Source organism: Aphidius gifuensis, linkage group LG2 (assembly GCF_014905175.1).
Source record: "Aphidius gifuensis isolate YNYX2018 linkage group LG2, ASM1490517v1, whole genome shotgun sequence".
Classification (NCBI taxonomy): domain Eukaryota; kingdom Metazoa; phylum Arthropoda; class Insecta; order Hymenoptera; family Braconidae; genus Aphidius; species Aphidius gifuensis.
Window position 1 is genome coordinate 28,685,756 of NC_057789.1, and position 27,887 is coordinate 28,713,642.

Below are 27,887 nucleotides of genomic sequence, written 5' to 3' on the forward strand. Positions count from 1 at the left end.
CATTTTTTAAACAATTATGTTTGCCTGTGTGTGTAAATTTTTTTTTTTTTTATTCAGCTGATGCAGTTTTTTTCTCACACAACTTTGTTGATTTGCGTGTGTGTAAATTGTGATTCTCCAAAGTGTTCTGTCTGAAGTCAGTCTTGAAGGAAAAAAAAAAAAAAAGGATAAACTAAAAATTGAAAATATAAATATATAATAAAATTATCACAATGGCAAGAATTGTCGCAATTAAAGATACCCTGGAAAAAGCATTGAAAGATGAGTCTAAACCCTGGACAAAATTATTTGCCTTGGCTGAAACAAAAACTGGAATTGATAGATTCTACGTTTTTCTAGGTAAAAAGATATATCTCTTTTTTTAAGGTTATATATGGGCGTCTAATTTTGACCTTTGTACACATTTTTTTTCCTTATAAAATTAAATAATAATATTAATTTTGTTTTTTGTATTAAATTACAGCTGCAATTGGTTTTATTGCATTGTATCTTGTATTTGGAATTGGTCAACAATTGGTATGTAATATTATTGGATTTTTTTATCCAGCTTATTGCTCAATGAAAGCACTTGAAACCAAAGCTAAGGATGATGATACCAAATGGCTTACATATTGGGTTGTATTTGCATTGTTTACCATTGTTGAATTTTTTGCTGATTTTATTGTATCTTGGTTTCCAGTTTATTGGCTTTTGAAGGTAATTGAATTATATTTTATATTTTTTTTTTTATGATTATATTAAATTTTAATGAGCATCCATTAACATTTCATGATAAGAAAATGATTGATTAATTATATCTTTTGACTGACATGTTAAAAAATTTATTTATCATTTTCTTTGTTCATGATAAAATATAATTTATTTATATTTATTTATTTATGTCAATTGATATTTTATAATCGATGGAAAATTCTAGTATTATTTATTTTTTTTAACTGGTGATTGGTGATGACTCATCAAAGTTGAAGTTGTTTTAGTTTGAATATTGTTTGATGTTAATTAATTTATTTTTAATTTAATTTTAGTGTCTCTTCTACGTCTGGTTGATGGCACCAGTTGATTACAATGGTTCACTTGTTTTGTATCATCGTTTTATTCGACCAAAATTCATCAAATATCAACCAGATCTTGAAAGATTTGTAGCAAATGCCAAGGATGCTGGTGAGTTGAATTTTTATTATCAAATAAAATTAAATTAAATTAAAATGAAAACAATTTAAATTTTTTATATTTTAGCTGTCAGAGCTGCTGCAGATGCACTCACAAAACAAGATTAATAAAAATCAACTGCAAAAAAAAAAGTAGCTCAATATTTTTGAAAAAAAAAAAAATATTATAATCATTGGGGATACATTTTCAACATAAAAAAAAAAAAAAAAAACTAATTTCGATTTTCAATTTAAATTCAACTCAGCTTTAATATATACATATATATTTTTTTTCCATTTAAAATTATTTCTATTATTCAAAGCACAAAAAATAAATATATCTTCAAACATCCCCAAAAAAAAATTGATAAATAAATAATTACAAAAAATAGTAATAATAAAAAAACCATTAAAATTGAAAGAAAAAAAAAAAACAATTTTATTACTTAAGAAAAAAGTAATAAATTATGCTGGATTTGATGGAAGACCTAGGGACCATGAATCGAGTAATTTGAGGTCATGTTTACCAGCTCCAAGACTGATGATCAATCCACCAAGATCACCCCTGTGACCTCTTCCTCGCATTGAATGCACAATTTTAGCGATACTAAAATTCAATAATATTTAAAATTTATTTAACCAATTAAATGATCGTGTAAGATATAAAAATTTAATGAAAAAAAAAAAACAACAAAATGGAATGTTTATAATTAATAAGATAATTAATATCATACTTGGCCCATTCTTCTTGAAGGGCAATAAATTGTGCCTTTAAAACACTGTCATCAAGTTTATTATTAAATATATATTTTTCCAATTTAACTAATAATGTTGGTAATTTTGATGGTAATTGTCCAGTCCATTTTAATACATGTGTTTTAAAATTTTTTTTATCATTTTGTTCTGGTATAATATCAAGTCTACAAATATCTTGACATGATACTGGTACAGCTACTGATGTATCAACACCTGGGGAATGGATTTTTTCAATTAAAATTTAACCAGATAATTATTAGAATTAAAAAAATTATTTACCAAGAAAATTGCATTCATTTATATTACGAAATTCTGGTGAATTAATGATGATTCTCCTGCATGATCTTGGTACCAATGAACTTAATGCATAAAGTATTTCAATTTTTTTATCATCAGTACCTCTTACAACCATTTGTGTACCAGTTAAACATGCATATAACATTTTTCTAAATTTTTCAATTGTTAATTTACATGATAATTCACGTAATATTGTTACTGATGTTTTAATTTTTGATATATTTATAAATTCTGGACTATCAATAAAATCTTGATGTATCATTAATAATTCATTTTTTGGATATGATTCGGTAAAATGTTTTGCACCAGTACTTAATATCCATACAAGCCACATGTGAATTCTAAAAAAGATATAATTAATATTGTTTTTTACATAGAAAATAATTTATTTAAATTAATTTGGCTTTTCTTTTGAATACCTAACAAACACATGTTTTTCATTAGTTATTTCTGATAGACCTCTTGGCATACCTCCACCAGTTTCACGACTACAAATTCTTCCATCATTTGCTGTTGATAATCTAGCAGATCTTTGTGGATTAATAGCTTCATCAGCATTATATTTACGTTCAGCAAATTCTTGTAATTCTTGTATTATTTGATTGAGATTATCAACAAAAAATGGCCACATATTTAATAAAAATTGTTTATCTTTCATGAATACAATAAAACTACAAGATCTTCGTATACCTCTGGCCTTTTTTAAGATAATAATTAATTAATAATTTATAAAATACTTTTACATTATTTTAGCAACATTACCTGGGCATCTTTGAGGGTGAAAAAATGACTTAGAACATGACCACGATTTTCATCACCAAAATAACATACTCCATTTTTACCAAGATGAAGTTCACAGCTTAGACTTCTGATAAAATTAATATAACATGATAAATAATTAACCAGCTTTTATTATTAATATTAAATTATACCTGATACATGCATGACTTAATAAATTGGCAATATCTTCAGCCAATGGTTGTCTTGATGATATAAATGATGTTCTACTTTCATGTTCATTACTTAAATATTTTATATTACCAAAATTTTCACAACCATCACAATTATTTGTTGGCAGTATTGTTGTTTTATTATTTATATTATTACTATTGCTATTTATTAATTCTTGTGGACCATAAAAATGTTGTTTTTTTTTTGGTTCTTTTTCATCAAATTTACGATATGTTTGTGTTGAAAATATGACCTTGGGACCATGCATTTCGCAAAATGTACACATCGCAATAACTGCGTTCATAACTGTTGTATATATTTCAATTTTTATTTTTCTATTTTCATCAGGATTATTTAATTTTGCATATACACATCACAGGTCAGTATTTTTTTTTTTACAATAATCATTTTTGCAAAAACATTTTGGTTTGTTTGTTTTTTTTTATTTTTAAAATTCATTTATGATATTTAACTTAGTAGATAATGGACTAAACATTTTGTTTGAATGTTTTATTTTTTTTTTTTGGTTGTTTTATTTACTCGTTTACCTGGGATTAATTATTTTTTTATTTTTATTATTAACTTTGATCATTCTAACCTATAAAATTATTCATCAAACTATAGGTATAATACAGCTGTTGTTTTTTTTTTTTATTTATTTTGATAAACCCCCTCAACCCGCTAATAAAATTATACAATTTGATGATTATGATGATGATGATGACGTCGAATGTGACTGTAAATTTAAAACTTTACGAAAATTGAATTAAAATATTAATTTTATAGTTAAAAATACGAAAAATATAAATAAACATTGCTGATAAATTGTAATAATTTTATCGTTGTATTGATTTTGTATCAATTAAATTTACATTAATTAAAAATAATCATTTCCTTTGAATAAATATATAATCTGAAAATAAATTACGTAATTTTGAATAATATAAAAATTCATTTTAGAGCGTACAAAGATAACTTTTATTCAATATAACAACTTGGACTTTTTTTTTTTTTTTTTTTTTGTCGATCAATAATCAATAGAAAAAGCAAAAAAAAAAAAAAATATATATACATATTGCATCAGGTGTAATAATGACAATCTTGATAAACAATTTTTTTTTTTTTTTTTTATATATAACAACAAAAACAAAATTTATAATTGCAACAATTAAAAAGAAAAAAAAAAGAAAATAGTAAACAATAATAGTTTGTTAATAATAATTCAGTTAGTTTGATCAACGATGTATAACAACACTTAAAAATATTCAGTCTACAATGTTATACTAATTTCTAATAATTTTTTTTCTTGTAAATTTGAACAATTGAAGACAAGTATTAGAAAATTACCTGAATTTTCTTATTAAGTTATTTCTTCATTCTCATTTTATAAACCATTTAATATTTAATTTAACTATTTAAAAAAAAAAAATTTGCAATGTATATTATTATTCAACAAACTTAAACCGAACAAAAAAAGAATAAAAAAAAAAAAAAAACTCAAATGGTGAATCAAAATCTACATTTTTTTTAATTTAAAAAAAAAAAAATTAAAAAAAAAAATAATTTTGTGCTCATTTTTTATTCAGCAATTATAAATGGCTCATTTGTTAATTTTTTTTTATTGCTAGCTGCATTAATATATATATTTCCTCTCATTATAACTGTAAAAATTTAATTATTAAATTTTTTTTTTGATCATTCTTCATGGCTAACGAATAATATCAAAAATATTTCATAATATCTCAAAGTGATTTTGTAATATTGTTGAACAATCTTTTACCCCACCAAGATTCCAAGTCAAATGGTTTAAAATCTATAAATAAAAATAATTAATTATTAACAAAAATAAACAGCTATATATCTAATCAATAATATATTTAATTTTATAAATTAATTACCTTGAAGAACATCATTTGGTTCACCATCATTGTAATAAACAGCTTCTGTAGAATTAGTTTCCTCAGAAGCTCTAGCACTATCTTCAACCTCACTCCATGCTGAATTAAAAATACAAAATAAATAAATAAATATCATAAATAAATAAACAATAATATTAATTATTATAAAAAATTTAATAAACTCACATTCATGAACGTATTTTATAAGTTCCTCATGTTGTGGTGTAATAACTTCTTGTGTTCTGTGTCTCTGTGATACAAACTTATTTTTTCCATTGACATTAAACACAGGTTTTTGTGCAAGACTATAAAAAAATATTACAATAAAAATTATTCTCAACACATAATTAACAGCATTATAATAAATCATTCAATAATTAATTAATCATTCAATTAATTAAAATAAAATTTTTAAAAATTTAGGTTATGTTTGTAGAAAAAAATTTAATATTTTACCGGGATATTTCGTCATTGTTGGTGTCCTCTGTTGAATCATTTTTTTTAGATGAATCCCTTGTTGTATCAAGTCTTTCTAAATTTTGATTAATCCCTTAAACATTAATAATACATTTAATTAATATTTTAATTGATAACACTGACCATACATAACAATTTTAAAAACCATGCTTGATTAATTATAAACTTGTTTTATTTTAAAAATAAAAAAAAATTTTACCTCTTCTTGTTTTAGCAACAATTTTACTTGGTCCTTTTGACACTGTATACATTTTATGTAATTTAATTTATTATTATTTATTTTAAATAATTAAATTAATATATTTTTTAAACAATTAATTTATTATTAATGAATTTACTGTGAAAATACGAAGCTGACGCAATGTGACTTGATTCTAGAAGTGATCAACCACGAGTGTGGTGTTCGCCGAAGCTTTAACAATGTTTGCTTTTAATATATGTATAGATACTAACATTTAGAAAGATTCTTCTTTTTTTTGTCTATATATATATGTATATTATTTATACATGTCGATGAGAGAGAACTTAAATTTCGACCACATGGTCAGGAGAAATATACAGTAGCACATTTTCAATGAACAGGACAAAGTCTAATCTCATTCATCTTTAAAATAAATATACTTTTTAATTACATAATATATTTTTTTTTTTTTTTTACTATTTTATATATTAATTATTAATAAAAATTATTTAACTATTTGTTTAATTATTCAAGGTGTTATTTATTGTTAAAGACAAATTTTCTTACGTAATAAATTTTATATTCCATTAGAAATTGCAATGAATTTTTTGCTTTTAATTGAAAAAAATAACAAAAAAATTATATAAAAATTCAGTAACGATTACGTAATAGCTGAAAAATAAAACTTTTTGATTTTAATTATTTTTGAATGAAAATAATATAATTATTTGTTGAAATAAAAATACAAAAAATTATTTTTTTAAATATATTATTTATTTCTACAATGATTATCAATAGTAATTTTTTTTTTTTTTGAAGATTTATTTTATTATTCAAACTCGAGACGACAATACATTTAATATTTCACATGATTATTCATGGAATGTTTATTAATTTTAATTATTTAAAAAAAAAAAAAAAAGACTTGGATAATATAAAAAGTAGTCCAAATAAATAAGACTCTTATATACAATCATTACCACAATTCCATAAACAATTTTAAATTTTATTAATATTTAATTATTTAAAAAAAATCTTTTATCATTTTTAATATATTATTAATTTAAATTTTTGCAATAATAAATTTGCAAAGTGCTTCAACTACTTCACTACATTTTTTTTAATTAAATTTTAATAAATACGATTAAATATATTTAAATAAATCTTTGATTTAAAAATTAAAAAAAAAAAAAACATCATCAATCAATTGAGTGTATTTTAAATAATCAAAATAAGTACATAAAATTAGAATTTAATAATATAAATAAAATAAATTAATTTAAAATAATATAAACAAAATAAATAATTGATTGATGATTTTATTTTTATTGTTTTTTATAATAATTAAAGTGCAAAAAGTGATTTATCTTGATCCTTGTTAATTTGTCGTTGAATATTTGTTGTTGTTGTTGTTGTTGCTGTTGTACTTGGTGATGCTGTTACCGTGGGAAGTGTTGGTAATGCATCTGCAGCAGCTGCACGTTCAGCTAAAAATCTTTCAAATTCCGAAGACGTTAAAGATTCTTGATCACTGTTTTCTTTGGACGTCTGGCAATTTTAAAAAGAAAAAAAACAACATACAAATGTGTTCATTTCGACAAAGAAAAAAATGGTATTTTCATACGTAAATTAACGAGTAATAATAATAGAATAATAAATAATTAAACAAGGATTTTAACAAACCAAAAAAAAAAATAAAATAAAATAAAAACAACAAAACAACTTACTGCGTTGTTATCAAGCCAGGCTGCCATTTCATTGAACTCTGTTTCTTGATTTGGCTGTTTTACCCCCAAAAATAATTGACAAATAAAAATTAACAAATAATTAACACAAAAACATAAAGCAAATTATAAACAAACTGATAAATAATATTTTTTATCCTCAATATATAAAGCTAAAAGACAAAAAAAAATGATAATATTTATTAGTTTATTTTGTTTTTACGTACGATTGTTGGTCTTGTTGGATTTGGAGCTGAAATATCAAGAAGATTTGTTGTATCAGATCCAACAGTTCCTGCACCTCGATTAAATATTGCTGTGCTCAAACTTCCACTGTCAATATCCTCCAAATTATCCTCATATTTACTTCCACTTGAAAATAATAATTTAATTTATAAAAAATTACAAATACTAATTTTAAAAAGCTAATCAAGTTACCTATTTTTTGTTGTTTCATAAGTTGCAGTTCTAGACTGTGCAAACATGTCAAATTCATCACTATCTGGTTGTTCTTTTTCTATATTTTTACTCTTTGCTCCATCACCATAAAATCCTTGAATAAAAAAACAAACAATAAATCACAAAGAATTATTTAATAAAAAAGAAAAAGAATAATTTTAATTACCAAGAGCTCCAATTTTTTGTTGAATACCCAAAACATCTTTATTTTGATGAACATTATCATCATCTTCATCAAGATCAATTAGACTTTTTTCTGGACGTTTAAATGTTGTATCATTATCAATTGAAGCAATTGATGATTGTCCAATTGTTTGTGCAAGTATTGTACTTGCTGATGTTGCTGTTTTATTTTTTGTATATCTTGAATATCTCAAAAATAAATTATTCAATTCATCATTAATACATAATAATTCAGCAGTTAATTCATCATCAACAAGTTTACCAACAAGTTCAACAATTCTTTCTTGCATTGAACGACATGTTGAATAAAGTTGATGCAATAATTCCATATCATTATCATCTGGTTTTGTTGTACCTTGTTTACAATTATCAGTAAAAAATTGTAACATTTCACCAAGTACACGCATGTTACCTTGTACAACATCAATTTCACTTTTAAGTTTTTTAATTTGTTGTTCTTTTAAACGTATTGGAGATGATGATGAAGAAGATGATGATAATAATTGTGGTGATGATTGTATTTGTTGTTGATTAGCAATATCACAAATATTAATTTGTTCATGTTGATTCATTGCATTCATTGTTTCTGGAACACTCTGTAATTAAATACAAATATTTTTATTATAAATCAATAATTATTGCGTGTTTATATTGTTAATTATTTTATGATATTATAATTACTCTTTCTGGTGTTAATATTGGTGCCATTGAGTCTAAATCAGTCATTGGAAATTGCATTCCTTTAGCTTTTAATTCTTGATAAACTTGTACAACACCTTGTGTATGTGGTTGATTTTGAAATGCATCAGCCCATGTTTGTATTAAACTCAGTACTTTTTCTTGTACAACTGTTGGTGGTTCATTTTTTGGTCCAATCATTTTAACTAACTCAGTTATAAATTCTCTTGCACATGCTAATGTGTGAAAACGTTTACCACAATTTTTAACACATGTTTCAAGTACCTAAATAACATTTTAAATTATTTATTCTTATTGTTAATATATATTAATTATTTATTTATAATATTTCAAACTTACTGTTAGTGTATACATGACAATTGTATAATTTTTACCAGCTGCTTGTGTTAATCTTTTTTTAATAGCTTTTATTCCATCTCTAGGTCCATCTTCAGTCTCATTAATAATATCGCAAATTTCCATATTTAATGCCCAATTTTCACTTGGTAAACCACCATCAGTTGCTTGCTCTGTTAATTAAATATTAAAATTAAATTAAATTTTTTCTACGTTGTTTCTATTTAAATTATAATTTACCAATTTTTTGTCCAACTTGAGTTGAAAATGGATTAACATTAACTCCAAAAAACGACATTTTGTATTAATTTAAATTAATTTTTCAAAGCAATATATAATTTTATAAATTATATGATCTTGTTAATGTAAATTACGTTGTTTTTTTTGTTATGTTCAATGTTGTTTTACTTGTATTGGTGTATAATGAACACCTTTGACACGTATCATATGATTCACTTGGAGCTAGAACAACGGCGTATTGACGATAACAATCTATATAGATATACTTTGATAATAAAATTAACAATCAACATTGATAACGTTATTAATGTTGATATAATTTTTGCAAGACATACCTATATATTTGGAGTATTATTATTTTTTAAAATTAAATTTAAAAATTAATTGAATAAAAAATCAATTTAATTTAATAATAATATAATTGATATATTTATTGTTTATAAAATATATTTTTTAATCAAACTGACAGGTAGTGTTTAATGTTGATGCGGTGTTTTATATTTTTTTATTTTTATTTCTAACAATACAGAGTGTTTTTTTACAGATGGATAGTTGGATTGGTTGAATTTGACGGGATTCCAAAACGTCATTGGTTCATGAGTCAACATTAATTGGTGGGGCTAATCTAAAAATAAAGGATTGTCATGGAAGCCAAGATGATCTTGATGATTATGATGATTATTATAATTATGGATGAATAAAAATTCGTTCGAATGATGGCGCCAGTTGTTGAATTCTTACATGGCTGATGATGTTGTCATGGTGTGTTTGTTTATTTGAAAAAAATATATCTGGACGTTCTGAAAGGACTGAAAGTACCTGAAGGACATCAACATAATCATCATCATCAATGGAAGATACTGATGATAATCCTGGATTTATAAATTTTGATAAATTAATTAAGCTAGTTGCTGAGCAATCTCCTCAAGGTGAAGCTGGACGAATTTTTAGTCAAGATGATATCAAACTTGAAGAAGTTCAAGAATTGAGAATTGAATTATCAAGTAAATTTTTATTATATTTTTAATTGTTTATTTATAATTATTATAATTATTTTACATGTTTTTTTTTTTTTTTTAAGATATTTTAAGCCTTGAACTTTTATGGCCCTTGAAAAATATTAGAAAATTAATACTCAATCATAATTTGATTGAAAAAATTGAAAAGATTGATCAACTTGTTCATTTAAATGAACTGGATTTGTCATTTAATAAAATTTCAATTATGGAAAATATGGATAAACTTGTTAATTTAGAAATTATTATTTTAACGGGTAATAAAATTTCAAATATTCAAGGAATTGATGAATCGAAAAAATTAAAAATTTTTAGCATTGCGGATAATCAGATTGACACTTGGGATCATGTAAATTAAATTTTTTTATATTTTTATTTAATATTTAAGAAGCGAGATTTATTTAATTTTAAATTTTTTATTTATTTTTTATTTAAATAATTTATTTTATACTTTTTACTAAGGTAGTGTATTTGAGAAAATTTAAAAATTTAAAAAGTCTAAATATGGATGGTAATCCATGCTCATTAATTGAAGGATATAAAAATTATTTAATGGCATTTATTCCACAATTAAAATATTTGTCATATAAATTAATAAGTGATGATGAAAAAAAAACATCAAGAGATATACATAGATTGGCAATATTAAAAATTGAAGAAGAGGAAGAAAAATTACATGAATTGTTGATTAAAAAAAATATATCAGATGAAAAATATAAATATGAGAAGGAAGCATTTGTTGATAATTTAGATGACGATTTGTTATTTATAAAAATATTTGAAAATGATAGAGAGGGAATTTTATTATCAAAAATTAATGAAGAAACACAAGCTGAATTTCAAGAATATAAAAATGAATTTATCGAAATTTGTCGACAAATTTATTCGTTTGGATTAGAAGAATATAAAAAAAGAGAAAAAGAAGTTGATGAATTTTCTAAAAGTATTGAAAATGCTCGACAAATTGTTTATGATGAAGCAAGAAAGTAAAAAAAAAAATTAAATTTCGATTTACAATTTTACTATTTCGTTTTAATTTCGAAATTATAATTTTAATTTATTTTTTATTTTTCAACAGATCTATGGATGAAATAACAGATTACCTAAATAATTCAATGATAAAATTAAAATCAAATCCATTAATAAAAATTTTAAGTAATCAGACAGAAAATTCAGATGAAGCTGAAGAAACTTCATCAGATGATATAAATCTAGAAAATGCACGTAATATAATTGAAAATTTTTCAAAAATATTATCATCAACATGGACAAAATTAATGTACAATGAAGTATATTTTCATGAACAAGTTGAAGAACTAATTGATTTATTAAAAATGAATTTAACAGATATGATAAATATATTTATCGAAACAATAAGAAATTTATTTTCAAATATTCGAAATACTGATATTATTTATCGTGATAAAATTAATAAAATAATTGGTCTTTGGGTAGTAACAACATACACATCTGATTTAGAAATTCCAAAAGACATTGATGAAATTTGTGGTGATACTGAAAAACTCAATAATAATCTTGGTACATCTCATGATATTCATATGCAAATTATTGATGAAAAAGAAGATACAATGATTCGTAAAATTAACAATTGGTCTGAAGAAATTATCGATAATTTTATCAAGTAAAAATTTAAATTTATTTTATCATTCAAATGATTATTATATGATGTTAAATTATTTATATATTATTTTTAGGAAAGAGTATGAACGTAATCGTTTAAAAATATTAGAAATATCACATTTTTTAAAATACAAAAAAAGTGAATTGGCTGAAATTGTTCAACGATGTCATTTGCATATTGATCAAACAATAAAAGCTGATCTTGATGCAATTTTTGATGATTAAAATTAAGACTGGTAATTTTTTTAAGAATTTAAAATTTAATAATTTATAAACAATATTGAGTATATATAATTTTTATAAAATATATATGAAAATTAATTGACAATTTTAACCAAATTAAAAAAAAATATATCAAGTATCTATATAGATATTTTAAAAGTTAAAAATCTTATTTTTGTTTTTTTAATGACTGCAAGTATAATTCAAGTCCAGCCTGGACTTTTGGCTGACGAATATAATAAAGAAAATCTTGAGTATCAGCTTCACGATTTTTAATAAGCCACTGTAGCTGTTCACCACGTAAATCAAGCTTTGTTTTAATTCTTGCACCAGCTTAAAAAAAAACAATACAAAAAATTAATAAAAAATACTATTTATCTAGCTGATAAAATTTAAAACAGAATTGATAATATTAACCTGGTATTTTAGCATAAGAATTGATGTATTTTTGACATTTATCAATGGCATCATCTTTGCTAGTTGCCAATTCATCAACAAGACCAATTTCTAAAGCTTTTTCTGGTGGAAATAATTCACCTCTTCATGTTAAAAATGAAAATAAACAAAATTAAGCTTACATATATATTTTTTAAAACAAAAATTAATGTTCTACTAACTTTAAAAGTGCCACTTCAGCTTGACGATATCCAATTGTTAAAATACAAGGATCAGTAAACCATTTTGGTGCAACGATTCCTAATTTTGTTTCATTCAATCCAATTGTATGTTTACCTTCAACAAAAACACGATATTCACAGGATATAGCAAGTAAACATCCACCAGCTGGACTAGCACCCTGAAAATTTATTAATATTAAATATATAACAATTTAAAAAAATAATAAACAACAAAGATATTTACATTTATTGCAGCTGCAATTGGTATTTTAAGTCCATAAAGTGTTGACCAGGTGTCTTGTAATGTTGTCCAAAAATCAGTAGCTCTTTTAATATCAGGTTTGTATAATTCCATAATGTCAATGCCACCAGAAAATATTGTTGGTAATGATGATGTTAAAATAGCACCTTTGCTTCCATCATTTTCAACAGTTTCAAATGATTTTTTTAAGGCAGTTATCATTTCAAGACTCAAACCATTAACTGGTGATCTATTCATGGAGATGATACTTGTACCTAAATTAATGAAACATATGCGCATTTATCATTTTTAAGTTATTTTATTGTTGGATATATATTTTTTTTTACCTGTAGCATCGTTTTTTGTTATACTAACAAGTTCCTTGCTGGATGATGAGTATTGTCTCAATAAATTTTTAAATCCTGTTAATTTAACCCTTGACAACATCATTTTTAGTAACACTAAATAATTATTAACTCTTGAACTTTGAAGTTTAAATTCGAACCTGGACTTTCAAACTGGACTTTCAACTTGAAGTGTGTCAGGTGTATTTTTTTCCAATTTTTTTATTATTCCGATAACAACCGAGTATTTACGAAAAATTTATTTTGTTGTTGACAAGTTTAAGTAACGTCATCAATAAATTTAATGCCCCGAGCAAATTAAAATTTATTTATATATTTAAAACAACAATCCACAACAATCCAATTATATTTTTCAATTTGAATTATTTATTTTTCATTAAAATCAAAACAAACAGCCCAAATATTGATGAATCATTTCATGGCATGATTTAAAAAATTGATGAAAATATATTATATCATTCATTAATCATGAATTGATGATAATGTTGTTGATGATTTAATTTTCTTCAAGTTCAAGCATGCGCCTGAAGAAGATCCCCAAAATAGCCGGTTATTTTTTTTGTTACAGCACTGTCTTGCATGTATATGCCAACAAAAAAAAATAAAAAATGCATTTTAATAACAGTGTGTAGAAATTTGGTGTGTGTCATTAAATCTCTGTCATCATTAACCGTATAACAATAGAAAATATATTAAAAATAATATAATTTACCAATTGTGATTCATTTTATTTTTATCAGTTAATTTTAACTCAATGAATCATTGAAATTTGATTCATTTTATTTTAATTTTCCTCAATTTTGTTTACTCCAAAAAGTTAAATTAATTGTTTTTTTTTTTTATACTTGTATCAGTGTGTGTGAGTAATTTTGTATTTTTATTTTTCCTTGTGTGTGTTAAATTCGATTACAATATGGCTGAAAGTTACTCATCGATGATCCATACCCAGACTTGAACAGCCCCACCAACAAGCTTGATTAAGCCAATTGTGTCACTGGAATAATTTTATTTATTTATATTTAAAATAAGTTATGTTTTTTATTATATAATAAATATGTCATCAGTTAAATTAATTGTGCTGGTTTATTGTTAATTAATATTTGTTTTAAAAAAATTAATTTAACAAGACATAAACATGTCAACTTGTTCGCAACTTACCAAGGAACTCAATGGTTTGTCATTAAGATTTTTAATTAATTAATTATTTTTTATAAGATAATTAATTAATTAATTAATTGATTTATTAATTTTAGAATCTGTCAAGGCTCTTTTGGGTAAAAATGTTAAAATATTATTAAAAAACGTTGTTAAACTTGAAACGAAACCTGAAAAACTTGAAAATCGTGTTTTGGTAAGTTTTAATTATTTATTTACCTATAAAAAATTAATATTAATATAATAATATTTTTTATTAAAGGTATTTTCACCATGTCGATTATTTTTGCTCACTGCCAAGGTTCCAACTCGGGTAAATATATTAAATTAAAATATATAAAAAAAAAAAAAAAAACGAATACAAATTATTGTTGTTGTTTATTTTTGTTTGACAGATCGATTGTCATTTTCATTATTTGGAAATAACATCAGTAGAATCAAAACGTCCAAATCAGCTATGTTTAACAGCAAGCGAAAGAAGTTATAATTTCACAACAACTGGTACATCTGGTGTATCATTATTAGATACAAGTGAAATTGATGCAATGATAGAAGCATTACATACAGCAATAAGAAATATATTTCCAACAGTACCACTTAATTATGTTATACGTAAAATAGATGTTATACCACCAACAAGATTACAAAATATACGTAGTAGTGAATTAGCAAGAAGTACTGAGGCAACACGTACAACTGGACCATGTGGTGGTTTTTCAACTCAATATGCATGTATGTGTGATTTACATGGTGTACAATATCGTGAAGAAGTATCTCTAGATGTTGATACAATATATCAATCACAAAATACATATGAATTAAATTTACGTGATTTTGATCATCTTGAACAAAAAGATTTAGTGCCAATAATATCAGCACTCGAGTACAATACATGGTTTAAAAAATTACGTTTATCAAATATGAAATTAAACAATGAATGTCTTGATCGTTTGCTACACATAATCAAACGTTCATTGTCATTGGAAGAATTATATTTTGATAATATTGGTATTAAATCAGATTTTGCTCATAAATTATCATTAGCAGCAATATCAAATCCAAATAGTGTATTAAATACAATTGATTTATCATATAATTTAATTGAAGATAAAGGTGCAACATCATTATGTGGTTTAATTGCAAAATTAACAACTGGTTGTAATATAAATGGTACAACAATTATTGGCTATATACCACAAGGTTTAAAAAAATTATCATTAACACATTGTAGTTTAACATCAAAGGGTATATCACAATTATCACATGCATTTAATTTAAATAGAACAATAACAACATCATTAAATTATTTAAATATCAGTGATAATAATATTAAAGATGATATTAATAATTTATGTAATTATTTACGTCAACCAAATACATTAACATATTTAGATATTGGTGGTGTTGATGCAACACTTGAATTAATATTTAATGCATTACAAAATGGTTGTATTACAAATTTAATACATTTAAATGTATCACGTAATATATTTATAACTAAAAAAACCAAAGAAATACCTCCTAGTTTTAAACAATTTTTTACATCAACATATACACTTAAATATTTAAATATATCATATTGTAAATTACCATTAGAGGGATTAAAAAATTTATTACTTGGTTTAGCATGTAATGAAAATACAAATGAACTTGAGCTTGATATGAGTGGTAATAATTTAGGTTCAATGGGTGCACATATATTGGAATCATGTATACATGGTGTACGTTGTTTATCATCACTTGATATTAGTGATAGTAATATGGATGTTGATATTGGACAAGTTATAACAGCTATTGGTAAAAATAAATCAATAAAACATTTATATATGAGTAAAAATTTACTTGGTATGAAAAGTAAAAATATAACAATTATTATGGATTCATTGGTACAAATGTTACAAGAAGATGATTGTGTATTAGAATCATTATACATACAAGATTCACGTTTAAAAAGTGATATATTTAATTTAATTGATTCATTAGGTAATAATAAATGTTTAAAAATTATTGATATTAGTGGTAATTTAATTGGTGATAGTGGTGCACGTATATTAGCTAAAACATTACAAATTAATACAACAATTAAAAAAATTATATATGATAAAAATAATATAACAATACAAGGTTATTCAGATATTATTTATGCACTTGAAAATAATTATAATATTAAATATATGCCATTTCCAATATATGATATACAACAATGTATGAAAATATCATCTGAACGTACTGAACAATTATTTAAAAAATTACAAGATATATTACAAAGAAATATTAGTGAAATTAAATATTATAATAATTGTAATAATAATATATTTAAATTAAAAAATGGTTTATTATTAAATACAACACAAAATAATGTTGATAGACTTGTTATACAAACACAAGATACAATTAAAACACTTGCTGCTGAAACTTGTGATTTAAATAATGATATTAATTATGCAACAAGTTTAATACAAGATGCTGATAATTCAAAACAACTATCAACAAAACTACATGATTTAATAATACAACGTAATATGGAAAATAATTTAATTATTAATAATAAATTAAATGACATAACATTTGATATACATAAATTATTATGTAATTGTATTGATGATACATTTGAATTATTATTAAAAACAACAAATGATTATTGTTCAAATATTATGAGTCAAGTTGTTATGAAAGGTGGTGATAAAAGTGAACTAATAACAGTTGAAGATGATATACGTAATATATTTAAATCTAAAAATAATATAACAATTGATTATATTAATTCATGTATTATTGATAAAAGTGGTACAGATATTATTCATAAAATTAATGAAATTAATTTAACAATTGCTGGTAATATTGCTGATCGTATTAATGATGAAATTATTGATTTATTAACAAGATCATATAAAACATTAATTGGTGATTATTGTGATCGTACTAGATCAAGTACACCAGATGTATTAAGACCAAGTGCTAGTTCAATAAGTAGTGGTAGTGTTATTGGTATTGGTACTGGTGTACATTCATGTCATTCAACAACTGGTAGTATTATATTAACAAATGATGAACATATTTATGCTGTTGTATCAACTGCTGATTCAATAACTGATAATTCAGGAACAATTGGAGGTGATGGTGATTCAACAACACTTGAAGATGGTTATCCATCACCATGTAATTTAATGATGGGATCACCAATTATTAATTCATCAAATGAACAATCATCACCAACAGTAAGTTTATTATTTTTTTTTTTAATTTATCTATATAATTAATATTTAATTAATTTGTTTATCTATTATTTAATGCTTATCAGAAATTGGAATATTTAAATCTTGTAAGTAGTTTTAAATATTAAGTTTTTCTATTAATTAATTAATTGTTTTGTTCATCATCATCATCATCATCATCAACAATAATATTATGTTTAATTTTTAATTTTTAATTATTATTTATCAACAGGCAACTCCACATCTTTCAAGTAAAAGAAAAGGCATTAATATTAATCGTAATTTACGTCCAAAATCAGTAACTGATACTGTTGAAGGTTTATCAATTGATGATATACCAAATTTACTTCCATCAATTCCAAAAGAACATAATAATACAGAAGGTATATCAGAAAATGAGCATAGTTTAACTGAAAGTCTTGATTCAATATCTGAATTACCAAATACATCTGGACAACAATTACAGCATTTAGTTAAAACACGTCCAAAAAGAACTAAAACACGTGCACCAACACGTCCAATGTTACAACAAACAATTGATTCATTAGCACTTGGTGAAGGTTTAGATGTATTTTTTCGACCAACAACACCAACAACACCATTAGTATCACCAACAAGTGATGATATATCACTTCATACATTTCCACAAATTGATGGTAGTCCAAATTTAAGTGTAACAAGTCAACCAAGTATACAAATTGATAATAATGATAATAGTAAAAAAAATAATAATAATAATTGTAATTCACCAATGTTAAAAACATTATTAGAACCAACACCAAGATCAATATCAAGTGATAATTTAGAAAAATTTTCACCAATTGCTGGACGTAGATCACAAGGTGATACACCATTAACAGCATCACCACTTGTACGTAGAAATACAAATGAAAATGATTCTGGTGATTTTAAAAAAAAAATAATAAATACAAATTTACCATCATCAACAAATTGTCAAGATAATAATGATTATTGTACAACAAATTCAACAATAGATAATAAAATATGTGTTAAAGTAGCAAAAGCAAATTTTGAAATAAATAATGATGTTAAATTTGTTAAAATAAATAAAACAATACCACCAGCAATAGCACCAAAACCAAGACCATGGAGTATGAGTACTGATAGAAAATCTGGTGAATTTAATAATTTATTAAGTGATGGTTCATCACCAAATACATCAGCAGGTAATACACCAGATTCTGGTGATGCATTGGAAGAATCAATTGATAATGGAATGAATGGTCCTGCTTCATTACCACCAACATTAACTGGTACAACTGTTGGATCATTAAATAGTAGCACTGTTGAAAAAAGATCAGTCAAAGAATTAGCAGCTAGTTTAAATAAAGGAAATATTAATGATAGAAAAGAAAATGGTAAATAAATTATAATTATTTATTATTATTTTATTTTATTTTTAATTTTGCTTTTAAATATTTATTTTTTGCTTTTTTATTTTATTATTATTATTATTTTTCGTTGAATTTTATTTTAGAACAAAATGTTAATTCATCAAGATCATTGTTTCATCGTACTGTTGAACCAATTTCCAACAAGGTATATTTTATTTTTTTATTTTAATTTATTATTCATGTAAATGTATCGTATTATTTATTATCATTATGTTAGAAAAAATTAAAAATGTAATTATAAAATCATGGATTGTCGATTAGAAATAATGATGTTGTTAATAATTTTTTATTTATTTTTTTAAAGGTACCAGCAGTATTGAAAAAGGATGAAGAAGGCCACAAGATATTTAAACTTCGACGTACATCTTTTCTTCGTGATTCAAATTACAATTACGACAATGACACTGTTGACGTATAGCCAAATCATGACATCAATCATCCACGTATTATTATTAATATTGATATTTTTATTTTTATTTTTTTCCATCAATTTATCAACTCTGGAGCATTCCATGATTTTTATACAAATATATATTTTTTTCTTCAGCACACTGTGCCATTTATTTATATATTAATTTCAATTAATTATCAAATTTTTTTAATTAATAATCATGGCCTAAATTCAAATTTTTATAACACAAAAAAAAAAAAATAATTCCAGGAGTGTTATTTTTTTTTTTTTTTTGACATTTTTACAATTATTTATTTTTTTTTAAATTTTTTTATTTAAAAAATGATAAAAACAGTAATAATAACGAACAAAATGATAGTACAATACTCAATTAGTAAAATACAATGATCAATAATAATATTTAAACAAAATTTAACGATAAAGAAAGAAAAAAAAAATTATAATTTTCTATTTTTTCTTTTGAAAATTAAAAAAAAAATTAATAAATCCAATTTTTTGTTTTGCTGATCATGTTTTTTTTTTTTTAAATTAAGTAATGTAAATATTTTTAAAAATTTTAAACTAATCGAAAAAAAAAAAATGGGCACTGTGTACGATAAAAAAAAAGCAAAAAGCCAGTCAATAATAAAAAAAAAGAAAAAAAAACATTAAAAACAGCTAATTTAAAAAATTTAAAAAAAAAAGAAAAATAAATAAACTAAGGGCATGTAAAATATACAAACTTAACTTGTCAATTGACAATAACTATTAATTTTTTTTTCACGTGCCAAAAGTTTAATTAAAAAAAAAAAAAATGTAACAAAAGTAATAATAATAATTATAAAGTAAATGTTTAAAATTAAATTCTCATATATTATGGCCCTAAATAATAACAGTAAAATAATCTCATTTTGTTAAAAAATTAATTAATCATTGACTTTGTAAAATGGGTTGAGCAATCATGACCAAATACTAGTATTTTTTTTTTTCTGTTAGTCAATTAAACTGACAAACAATTAATATAATTTTAACTCTTAAAAAAAATTTGTTTATTTGTTTTATTTAATAAATTATAAAACATGTAAAAATATAGTGCTGAGTCTCTGCCATTTTAATGATATTATTATTCAGGATAGAAAGTGATATAATCAAGTAAATAAAAAAAATAAAAAACATAAAAAATTGTATTATTTATTGAATCCATATTAAAAACTAATTTATATTATAATAATAATTAAATTAAATAATTGATGATAATGTTGGAAATGGATTTTGTTTTGAAATAACAAGTTTTTTATGTTGATGTGATATATATCCCTTAATTTTGCCTTCATAAATTAATACTGACACAAGACACTCAGTTTCATCCATATCAATATCTTCAATGTCATACATTTGTAATGCTGTTAATAAATTTTCAATTGGTATTAAATGTGTACCCATAGCAAGCCATACTTTTTTAAATAAATTACGATATGCAAGTAGCTTTAATTTTTCAACAATAAGATAAATACCAGCACATATAAAAAAATTTTCATGTGCTGTCATGACTGTTTCAAGTTTACGTAAATCACCACGTTTAACAGCTTCAACAAGTTCCCAAAATTCCATTAAATTATATTTTTCTAATAGACTTTGTTTTGGCATGTAACCAAGTAGCATTTTAACAGGAACAAGATATGTCAATATGAGACGTTTATTTTTGGGTGATTGTTTATGACAATGCTCAAATGCATATGTTAAATATTCATCAGCTAAAAAAAAAAAAACAACACATGTTAAATGATTAATATTATTAATAAATAAATATATTGCTTGATAAATTATTTACCTGATTTATAGTCACTGTCAAACATGGCTTTTCTACCAACAAAAAATTTATATGTTATACGCTGTGCCAAGGGAAAATGATCTTTATAAGCTGATGAATCAATAGCACGTATAAGTGGTTTACAAAGATGTAATTTGTTTATTCTAAAATAAACTTTTAATAATTGATTAACAAGACTTAACATTCCCCATTTTTTAGTATATTCCTCGGAGCTTCTATTGTCAGCAGCACATACACGAAAACAACCCATAAGACATTCAGCACAATTTTCAAGTAATTCACCAGGTTTTATATTTTTTTTCTTTGAATTTTCAGCTTGTACTGCTAGTAATCTTAGCTCTAAACATATTACATTCATAACTGGTAACATCCAATTTTCTTCACGTTGTAATTGTAATATTTTAATGACACATTGTACTATTTGACTTTGATAATTATATGCTGATTTATGATCATTTTTTTCAGCTGATTGTAAAGTTCTGTAATAATATTTTAGTTATTTTATTTGTTTAATAAATTTTTTTATTTTTTTATTACTTACTTTAAATGAAGAAGAACAAGATCATCAAATGGTGCTGGTAAATGTTCAACAATTTTTATCATTGATGATTCAGATATTAGTATTGAAAATGAATGACGATATCTCAATGATAATAAATTCTATAAAATGATAAATAAATATATTATTAAATTTTAGAAATATAAATAATTTTGTTTATTTTTATTTTTTGCAATGTTTATTATTTACCGCAAGTTCATCACCATCCTGGTTGGACCAAGCTCTCCTGAGCTGTAAATAAACAACAAATATTATAAATAAAATTTAAATAAATTTATTTATTATTAATAAATAATAATAATTATTATTTTGTTGTTACCTGTATTATGTAAGAATCCATAATATTTTAATTAGTTAATTTTTCAATTATTGTTGTTGATTTTTTGTCTTGACAATCTGGCATTTGTTGTTTAATTTTTGGGTTATGTAAATGTTTACAAATTTAGTTTTTCATAATAGATGGCAGGACGTTAAAAAACCTGACTTATTATGTTTATTTTATACGTGGTCTATATACTTGGAGTATAAAATTGTTGATGAAGTATGTATGGAGAATTTTCCGTCAAATGTCCTCGGCGGAGAAAATTCACCGTTGAGGATTTGAACAGGAATTCACCGTTGAGGACAGTTCAGGAATAGGAAAAGAAAATATAAAATTGAGAATTCATCATCGTTTGAGTTATTTGGTAGCTCTGAAAAGAGCTGATTGTTTTTTATGCAATTATTAAACTAACGCCTTCCCAACCAGCCATTGAAAAATTGAATTATATTTTTCTTTTTTTCAATGGAAGATGGGTATCCACCAGCTGGTCCGGTTGCTGGATGGTTGGTCTATTGATGCTGGACTTCCGTTTTTTGAATGGGAGCAGGCTTTCTTCCCAGCGTCTCAGCATCTCTCTAACGTAGAGATCCAAGATCGCTGGTGATGCTGATTCCATGACCATTTCCAAGCTGCTACTCATGATTCTAAATGCGATTGATTTATGATTTTCCTGGATTCTGAGATGGCACAGCTTCGAGCGCGAACCTGGAAGAGAGATATCAAAAAAACAATCAGCTCGATTAAGAGCACCCAAGCACCAGCCCCGATAGCCAAAGGTGCAGGCACTATTGTACACGCCAGTGCATGCACTGAATGTAGCCATCGTGTAATACACACTGACTTTATTCGTTCATACCTCGACTATAAAAAGCCAAAATATTAATAAGGTATTGCAGCGTGATTCGTAAATTAAAATTTTTATAACTGTAAGATTTAAAAACAATAATAATATTAAAATGCAGGCAAAAGAAAACCTTAATTGATTAAATTATTTTTAACAAAAACACCTTTGAAGTCGAACAATATTTTTTAAAGGTTTATAATAATAAAAAATCATATTGATTTAAATCAAAAATAATATTATTATAGTCATTCATCTTAATATTTTATATTAAGTTTTCGGATAAATTTAAAAAAAAATTTATATTTATAATAATTTTATTTATAAAAAAAATGTCCAAGGAAAAGCAGTAAAAAGAAAGATGTAGCTATGAATCAATGTGACTAATGAATTATTTCGAAATATAATTTTTTTGGCAACATTAATTCCTTTAGTCAATATTATTTCTATTACATCTTTTCTTAGCTACTGCTTTTCCTTGGACATTTGTATTTTAAAAATGAATTTACATGTATTTTATTTATAAAGAAAAATAAAAAAGCATATTATTTTTAGCTATGGAATCAATGTAGTTAAAAGTTAGTCAGGTTATTTTCAAGTAATTAATTGTTACATTAATTTTTACATCTTTTCTTGATTTTCCTTTATATTGTATTTTGCATAAATTTTATAATTTTAAATTAAATAAAAATATGAAAGAATGTTGAAAGATGGTTTATAAAATTAGGTTAAAATGCTATTTAAATGAAATATTCTTTAGTCACATATCTTGGCCTTATTCTGCTCTTTCGGAATATTTCATTTTAAATTATTTATCAAAACAAAAATATCCAACAAAAGGTATAAAATGAGCAGGAATTAATTTCAAGAAATTAATGTTAAAGAATTAAAAGAAACACTGATTTAGCACATGGTAATTCCTTAAAGGCATACTCTTTTCTTACAATGCTTTCCTGGACCTTTTTGATTTTTTATAAAACAAAAATACATGTTTAGCCTTTAAAATACAACGTCCGTATAAAAGAATTAATGCGATACTAAAAAATTACTGCGCCGTTAATTATATTTTCACAAAATAATTCATTAACACAATTCCTTAGCTACATCTTTCTTAGCTATGCTCGTCTTTTTATTTTCTTTTATGGTAATAAAATATAAATTTAATGTATGAGAATGTCCAAGGAAAAGCAGTAGCTAAGGAAAAGATGTAGCTAAGGAATTAATGTGACTAAGGAATCAATGTTGCCAAAGAATTATATTTCAAGGAAATAATTCATTAGTCACATTAATTCCTTAGCTACATCTTTTCCTTAGCTACTGCTTTTCCTTGGATATTGCTTTTCCTTGGACATTTGTATTTTTAAAAAATAAATTTACATGTATTTTATCTATAAAATAAATAAAAAATGTCCAAGGAAAAGCAGTAGCTAAGGAAAAGATGTAGCTAAGGAATTAAGGTGACCAAAGAATTATGTTTCAATGAAATTATTCCTTAGTCACATTAATTCCTTAGCTACATCTTTTCCTTAGCTACATCTTTTCCTTGGACATTTGTATTTTTAAAAAATAAATTTACATGTATTTTATTTATAAAATAATACGTTCAAGGAAAAGCAGTAGTTATGAAAAGATGTAGTTAGGAATTAATGTGACTAATGAATTATTTCCTTTGAAATATAATTCTTTTGGCAACATTAATTCCTTAGTCACATTGGTTTTTATACATCTTTTCTATATCGCTTTTCCTTGGACATTTGTATTTTTAAAAAATGAATTTACATGTATTTTATTTATAAAGAAAAATAAAAAAGGTCCAAGGAAAAGCAGTAGCTAAGGAAAAGATGTAGCTAAGGAATTAATGTTGCCAAAGAATTATATTTCAAGGAAATAATTCATTAGTCACATTAATTCCTTAGCTACATTTTTCCCTTAGCTACTGCTTTTCCTTGGATACTGCTTTTCCTTGGACATTTGTATTTTTAAAAAATAAATTTACATGTATTTTTATTTTATAAAATAAATAAAAATGTCCAAGGAAAAGCAGTAGCTAAGGAAAGATGTAGCTATGAATTAGTGACCAAAGAATTATGTTTCATGAAATATTCTGTCACATTAATTTCTAGTTATCTTTTTCTTAAGCTACCGCTTTCCTTGGACATTTGTATTTTAAAAAATAATTTACATGTATTTTATTTATAAAATAAAAAAAAAGGTCCAAGGAAAAGCAGTAGCTATGAAAAAGATGTAGCTAAGGAATTAATGTGAATAATTATTTCCTTGAAATATAATTTCATAACATTAATTTCTTAGTCACATTAATTTTGCCGTTATCTTTTACTTAGTGACTGTTTTCCTTGGACGATTGTATTTTTTTAAAAATAAACTTACATGTATTTTATTTATAAAAAAAAATAAAAAAGGTCCAAGGAAAAAAGCAGAAGCTAAGGAAAAAAAATGTAGCTATGAATTAATGTGACTAATGAATTATTTCCTTGAAATATAATTCTTTGGCAAATATTAATTCCTTATCATACACTTTACACATCTTTCCTTAGCTACTGCTTTTCTTGACCTTTAATTTTTCATAAATAAAATACATGTAATTTATTTTTAAAAATACAAATGTCCAAGAAAAGCAGTAGCTCAGGAAAAGATGTGCTAAGGAATTACATGTGACTAAGGAATACTTCATTGAAACATAATTTGTTATCTTATACTCCTTAGTTACATCTATACTGCTTTCCTGGACATTTTTTATTTATTTTATAGATAAAATACATGTAAATTTATTTTTTAAAAATACAAATGTCCAAGGAAAAGCAGTAGCTAAGGAAAAGATGTAGCTAAGGAATTAATGTGACTAATGAATTATTTCCTTGAAATATAATTTCCTATAACACATTTATTGTTAGTTCTTTTTTCTTTAGTTATTGTGCTTTTCCTTGACCTTTTATTTTTCTTATAAATAAAAATACATGTAAATTCATTTTAAAAATACAAATGTCCAAGGAAAAGCAGTAGCTATGAAAAGATGTATTAAGAAATTAATGTGACTAAGGAATTAATGTTGCCAAAGAATTATATTTCAAGGAAATAATTCATTAGTGTCACATTAGCCTTTAGTTACATCTTTTCTAGCTACTGCTTTCCTGGACCTTTTAATTTTATAAATAAAATACATGTAAGTTTATTTTTAAAATACAATCAGTTCAAAGCAGTAGCTAAGGAAAAGATGTAGCTAAGGAATTAAGGTGACCAAAGAATTATGTTTCAATGAAATTATTCCTTAGTCACATTAATTCCTTAGCTACATCTTTTCCTTAGCTACTGCTTTTCCTTGGCCCTTTTTTATTTTTTTTTATAAATAAAATACATGTAAATTTATTTTTTAACAACAAAAATCCCAAGGAAAAGCAGAAGCTAAGAAAATGATGTAGCTAAGGAATTGCCAAATAAATTACTTCGTAGACTAGAATATTTTTACAGCATTATTTTCTAGTTTAAAAGAAAATTATTTGGTCAAATGGCTGTAAAAATAATTTAGAATGGCAAATAATTCTTATTAATTCATTATGGCAAATGTATCTTTGGAAAGAATGTTTCCAAATAAATTAATTCCTAGCTCAGATTACTTTTACAAACATGTGACTTAATAATTTTTTTTTAAACTAGAAAATAATGCTGTAAAAATTATCTAGTCTACGAATTAATTTAAATGCTATCGGCAAATAATAAAATCGAAAAAAAATTTTTTTGCAAATTTACATTATTTCCATAGACATTTGCCAAAATAGAATAATAAAATAATTTTGGTAAATCGGTCAGGAATTAATCAAACCAAAACATTTTCCAATGTTTTATCTAAATTTTTACTTCGCGAAGGAAGTACACGGTCAAGGCACTACGTGATCCACTAATGCAGCTCGTATGGCTTGCATGGTGTCTGCTCCATCTGCCGTACATTTTACGAATACACTCTGCATACACTATGAAGGCACGATAATGCATGCACGGCGTGACCTCAACGTGAACGCAAAGTGTACGCCGCTGGCTATCGGGGAGGATGGAGTACGGTTATATAGTTATAAGAAAAGATGTAATCAAATTTAATTGGGTTTTTAATAAGAATTTTTCCCAAAACCACACATAATCCTACCTCAAATAACTTAAGAAATAAAAAGAAACAAATATACCAATTTAATATGAGTAATGTCGCATGAGACAAAACCATAAAATAAATAATAAATTTAATATGTAAGAATAAAACTGTAAGTAATGTACTCAGTTAAAAACATAAATGTAAAAATTAATATAAATAAAAACTTTCTAAACTGAAAACTGGAGTACGGTCCTGAATATAACTGGGTTTTAATGACAATTTTTCCCATAATTAAACAGAAAATTAAATAATTAAAATTTCATTATAAATAAAAGTGAAAAATATTAATAGTATGAGTAATATCGGCAGGATCAAACCATAAATAAAAAATTAATAATTAATATCTAATAATTTTAAATAAATAATAAATAATATCTAATTTGTGTTACACCTATAAAAAGATAAAACCTCAAACTAAAATAACAAAAATAATATTTAAACCAAACACCAATGTACTGAACAAGTGTAAAAAATAAATGTATTATTAAAGGTTAAATAAAGTATTTTTAAAAAGTCAAGTCTATCGATAAATATTGAACAAAAAACGG

At 24.0% G+C, this 27,887-nt stretch overlaps 8 protein-coding genes and 1 pseudogene across 11 annotated transcripts; 4 read left to right on the forward strand and 5 right to left on the reverse strand.

Moving 5' to 3' along the window:
* Window positions 1-27,887, forward strand: part of LOC122850177 — a 40,096-nt pseudogene that overhangs the window by 10,240 nt on the left and 1,969 nt on the right.
* On the forward strand, window positions 93-2,118 carry LOC122850194 (receptor expression-enhancing protein 5-like). The gene is made up of 4 exons (XM_044149273.1): window positions 93-339; window positions 464-696; window positions 1,026-1,161; window positions 1,237-2,118. Exons 1-4 carry the CDS (start codon window positions 213-215, stop codon window positions 1,275-1,277), a joined length of 537 nt encoding a protein of 178 aa, XP_044005208.1. The 5' UTR covers window positions 93-212; the 3' UTR covers window positions 1,278-2,118.
* Window positions 1,236-4,012, reverse strand: LOC122850130 (folliculin). The gene is made up of 6 exons (XM_044149159.1): window positions 3,134-4,012; window positions 2,964-3,069; window positions 2,621-2,898; window positions 2,184-2,542; window positions 1,883-2,117; window positions 1,236-1,755 (listed from the first exon to the last, which is right to left on the reverse strand). Exons 1-6 carry the CDS (start codon window positions 3,454-3,456, stop codon window positions 1,614-1,616), a joined length of 1,443 nt encoding a protein of 480 aa, XP_044005094.1. The 5' UTR covers window positions 3,457-4,012; the 3' UTR covers window positions 1,236-1,613.
* Window positions 4,106-5,933, reverse strand: LOC122850204 (MAPK regulated corepressor interacting protein 2-like). Its single transcript, XM_044149287.1, has 5 exons — window positions 5,727-5,933; window positions 5,507-5,600; window positions 5,237-5,355; window positions 5,051-5,149; window positions 4,106-4,965 (listed from the first exon to the last, which is right to left on the reverse strand). Exons 1-5 carry the CDS (start codon window positions 5,776-5,778, stop codon window positions 4,895-4,897), a joined length of 435 nt encoding a protein of 144 aa, XP_044005222.1. The 5' UTR covers window positions 5,779-5,933; the 3' UTR covers window positions 4,106-4,894.
* On the reverse strand, window positions 7,010-9,957 carry LOC122850117 (TOM1-like protein 2). Of its 2 annotated transcripts, XM_044149145.1 has the most exons (9): window positions 9,685-9,957; window positions 9,350-9,571; window positions 9,113-9,282; window positions 8,756-9,037; window positions 8,058-8,670; window positions 7,871-7,985; window positions 7,660-7,804; window positions 7,436-7,489; window positions 7,010-7,256 (listed from the first exon to the last, which is right to left on the reverse strand). In XM_044149145.1, the coding sequence occupies exons 2-9, from the start codon at window positions 9,405-9,407 to the stop codon at window positions 7,053-7,055; spliced, it is 1,641 nt and encodes a 546-aa protein (XP_044005080.1). In that variant the 5' UTR covers window positions 9,408-9,571; window positions 9,685-9,957; the 3' UTR covers window positions 7,010-7,052. The 2 variants fall into 2 exon arrangements, with proteins under 2 accessions (XP_044005080.1, XP_044005081.1); XM_044149146.1 differs by lacking the exon at window positions 7,436-7,489 and having other exon boundaries at window positions 9,350-9,957.
* On the forward strand, window positions 10,025-11,144 carry LOC122850202 (dynein regulatory complex subunit 3-like). The gene is made up of 3 exons (XM_044149283.1): window positions 10,025-10,353; window positions 10,431-10,714; window positions 10,832-11,144. The coding sequence occupies exons 1-3, from the start codon at window positions 10,200-10,202 to the stop codon at window positions 10,838-10,840; spliced, it is 447 nt and encodes a 148-aa protein (XP_044005218.1). The 5' UTR covers window positions 10,025-10,199; the 3' UTR covers window positions 10,841-11,144.
* LOC122850170 (enoyl-CoA delta isomerase 1, mitochondrial-like) lies at window positions 12,247-13,879 on the reverse strand. Its single transcript, XM_044149244.1, has 5 exons — window positions 13,434-13,879; window positions 13,090-13,361; window positions 12,846-13,024; window positions 12,646-12,767; window positions 12,247-12,561 (listed from the first exon to the last, which is right to left on the reverse strand). The coding sequence occupies exons 1-5, from the start codon at window positions 13,534-13,536 to the stop codon at window positions 12,398-12,400; spliced, it is 840 nt and encodes a 279-aa protein (XP_044005179.1). The 5' UTR covers window positions 13,537-13,879; the 3' UTR covers window positions 12,247-12,397.
* Window positions 14,220-19,851, forward strand: LOC122850077 (F-actin-uncapping protein LRRC16A). 3 transcript variants are annotated; one of them, XM_044149080.1, is made up of 8 exons: window positions 14,220-14,623; window positions 14,705-14,802; window positions 14,869-14,919; window positions 15,002-17,824; window positions 17,908-17,928; window positions 18,054-19,200; window positions 19,320-19,381; window positions 19,541-19,851. In XM_044149080.1, the coding sequence occupies exons 1-8, from the start codon at window positions 14,587-14,589 to the stop codon at window positions 19,652-19,654; spliced, it is 4,353 nt and encodes a 1,450-aa protein (XP_044005015.1). In that variant the 5' UTR covers window positions 14,220-14,586; the 3' UTR covers window positions 19,655-19,851. The 3 variants fall into 3 exon arrangements, with proteins under 3 accessions (XP_044005015.1, XP_044005017.1, XP_044005016.1); XM_044149082.1 differs by lacking the exon at window positions 19,320-19,381; XM_044149081.1 differs by lacking the exon at window positions 17,908-17,928.
* On the reverse strand, window positions 20,280-22,441 carry LOC122850144 (PCI domain-containing protein 2). Its single transcript, XM_044149215.1, has 5 exons — window positions 22,337-22,441; window positions 22,207-22,248; window positions 22,000-22,118; window positions 21,459-21,937; window positions 20,280-21,381 (listed from the first exon to the last, which is right to left on the reverse strand). Exons 1-5 carry the CDS (start codon window positions 22,355-22,357, stop codon window positions 20,867-20,869), a joined length of 1,176 nt encoding a protein of 391 aa, XP_044005150.1. The 5' UTR covers window positions 22,358-22,441; the 3' UTR covers window positions 20,280-20,866.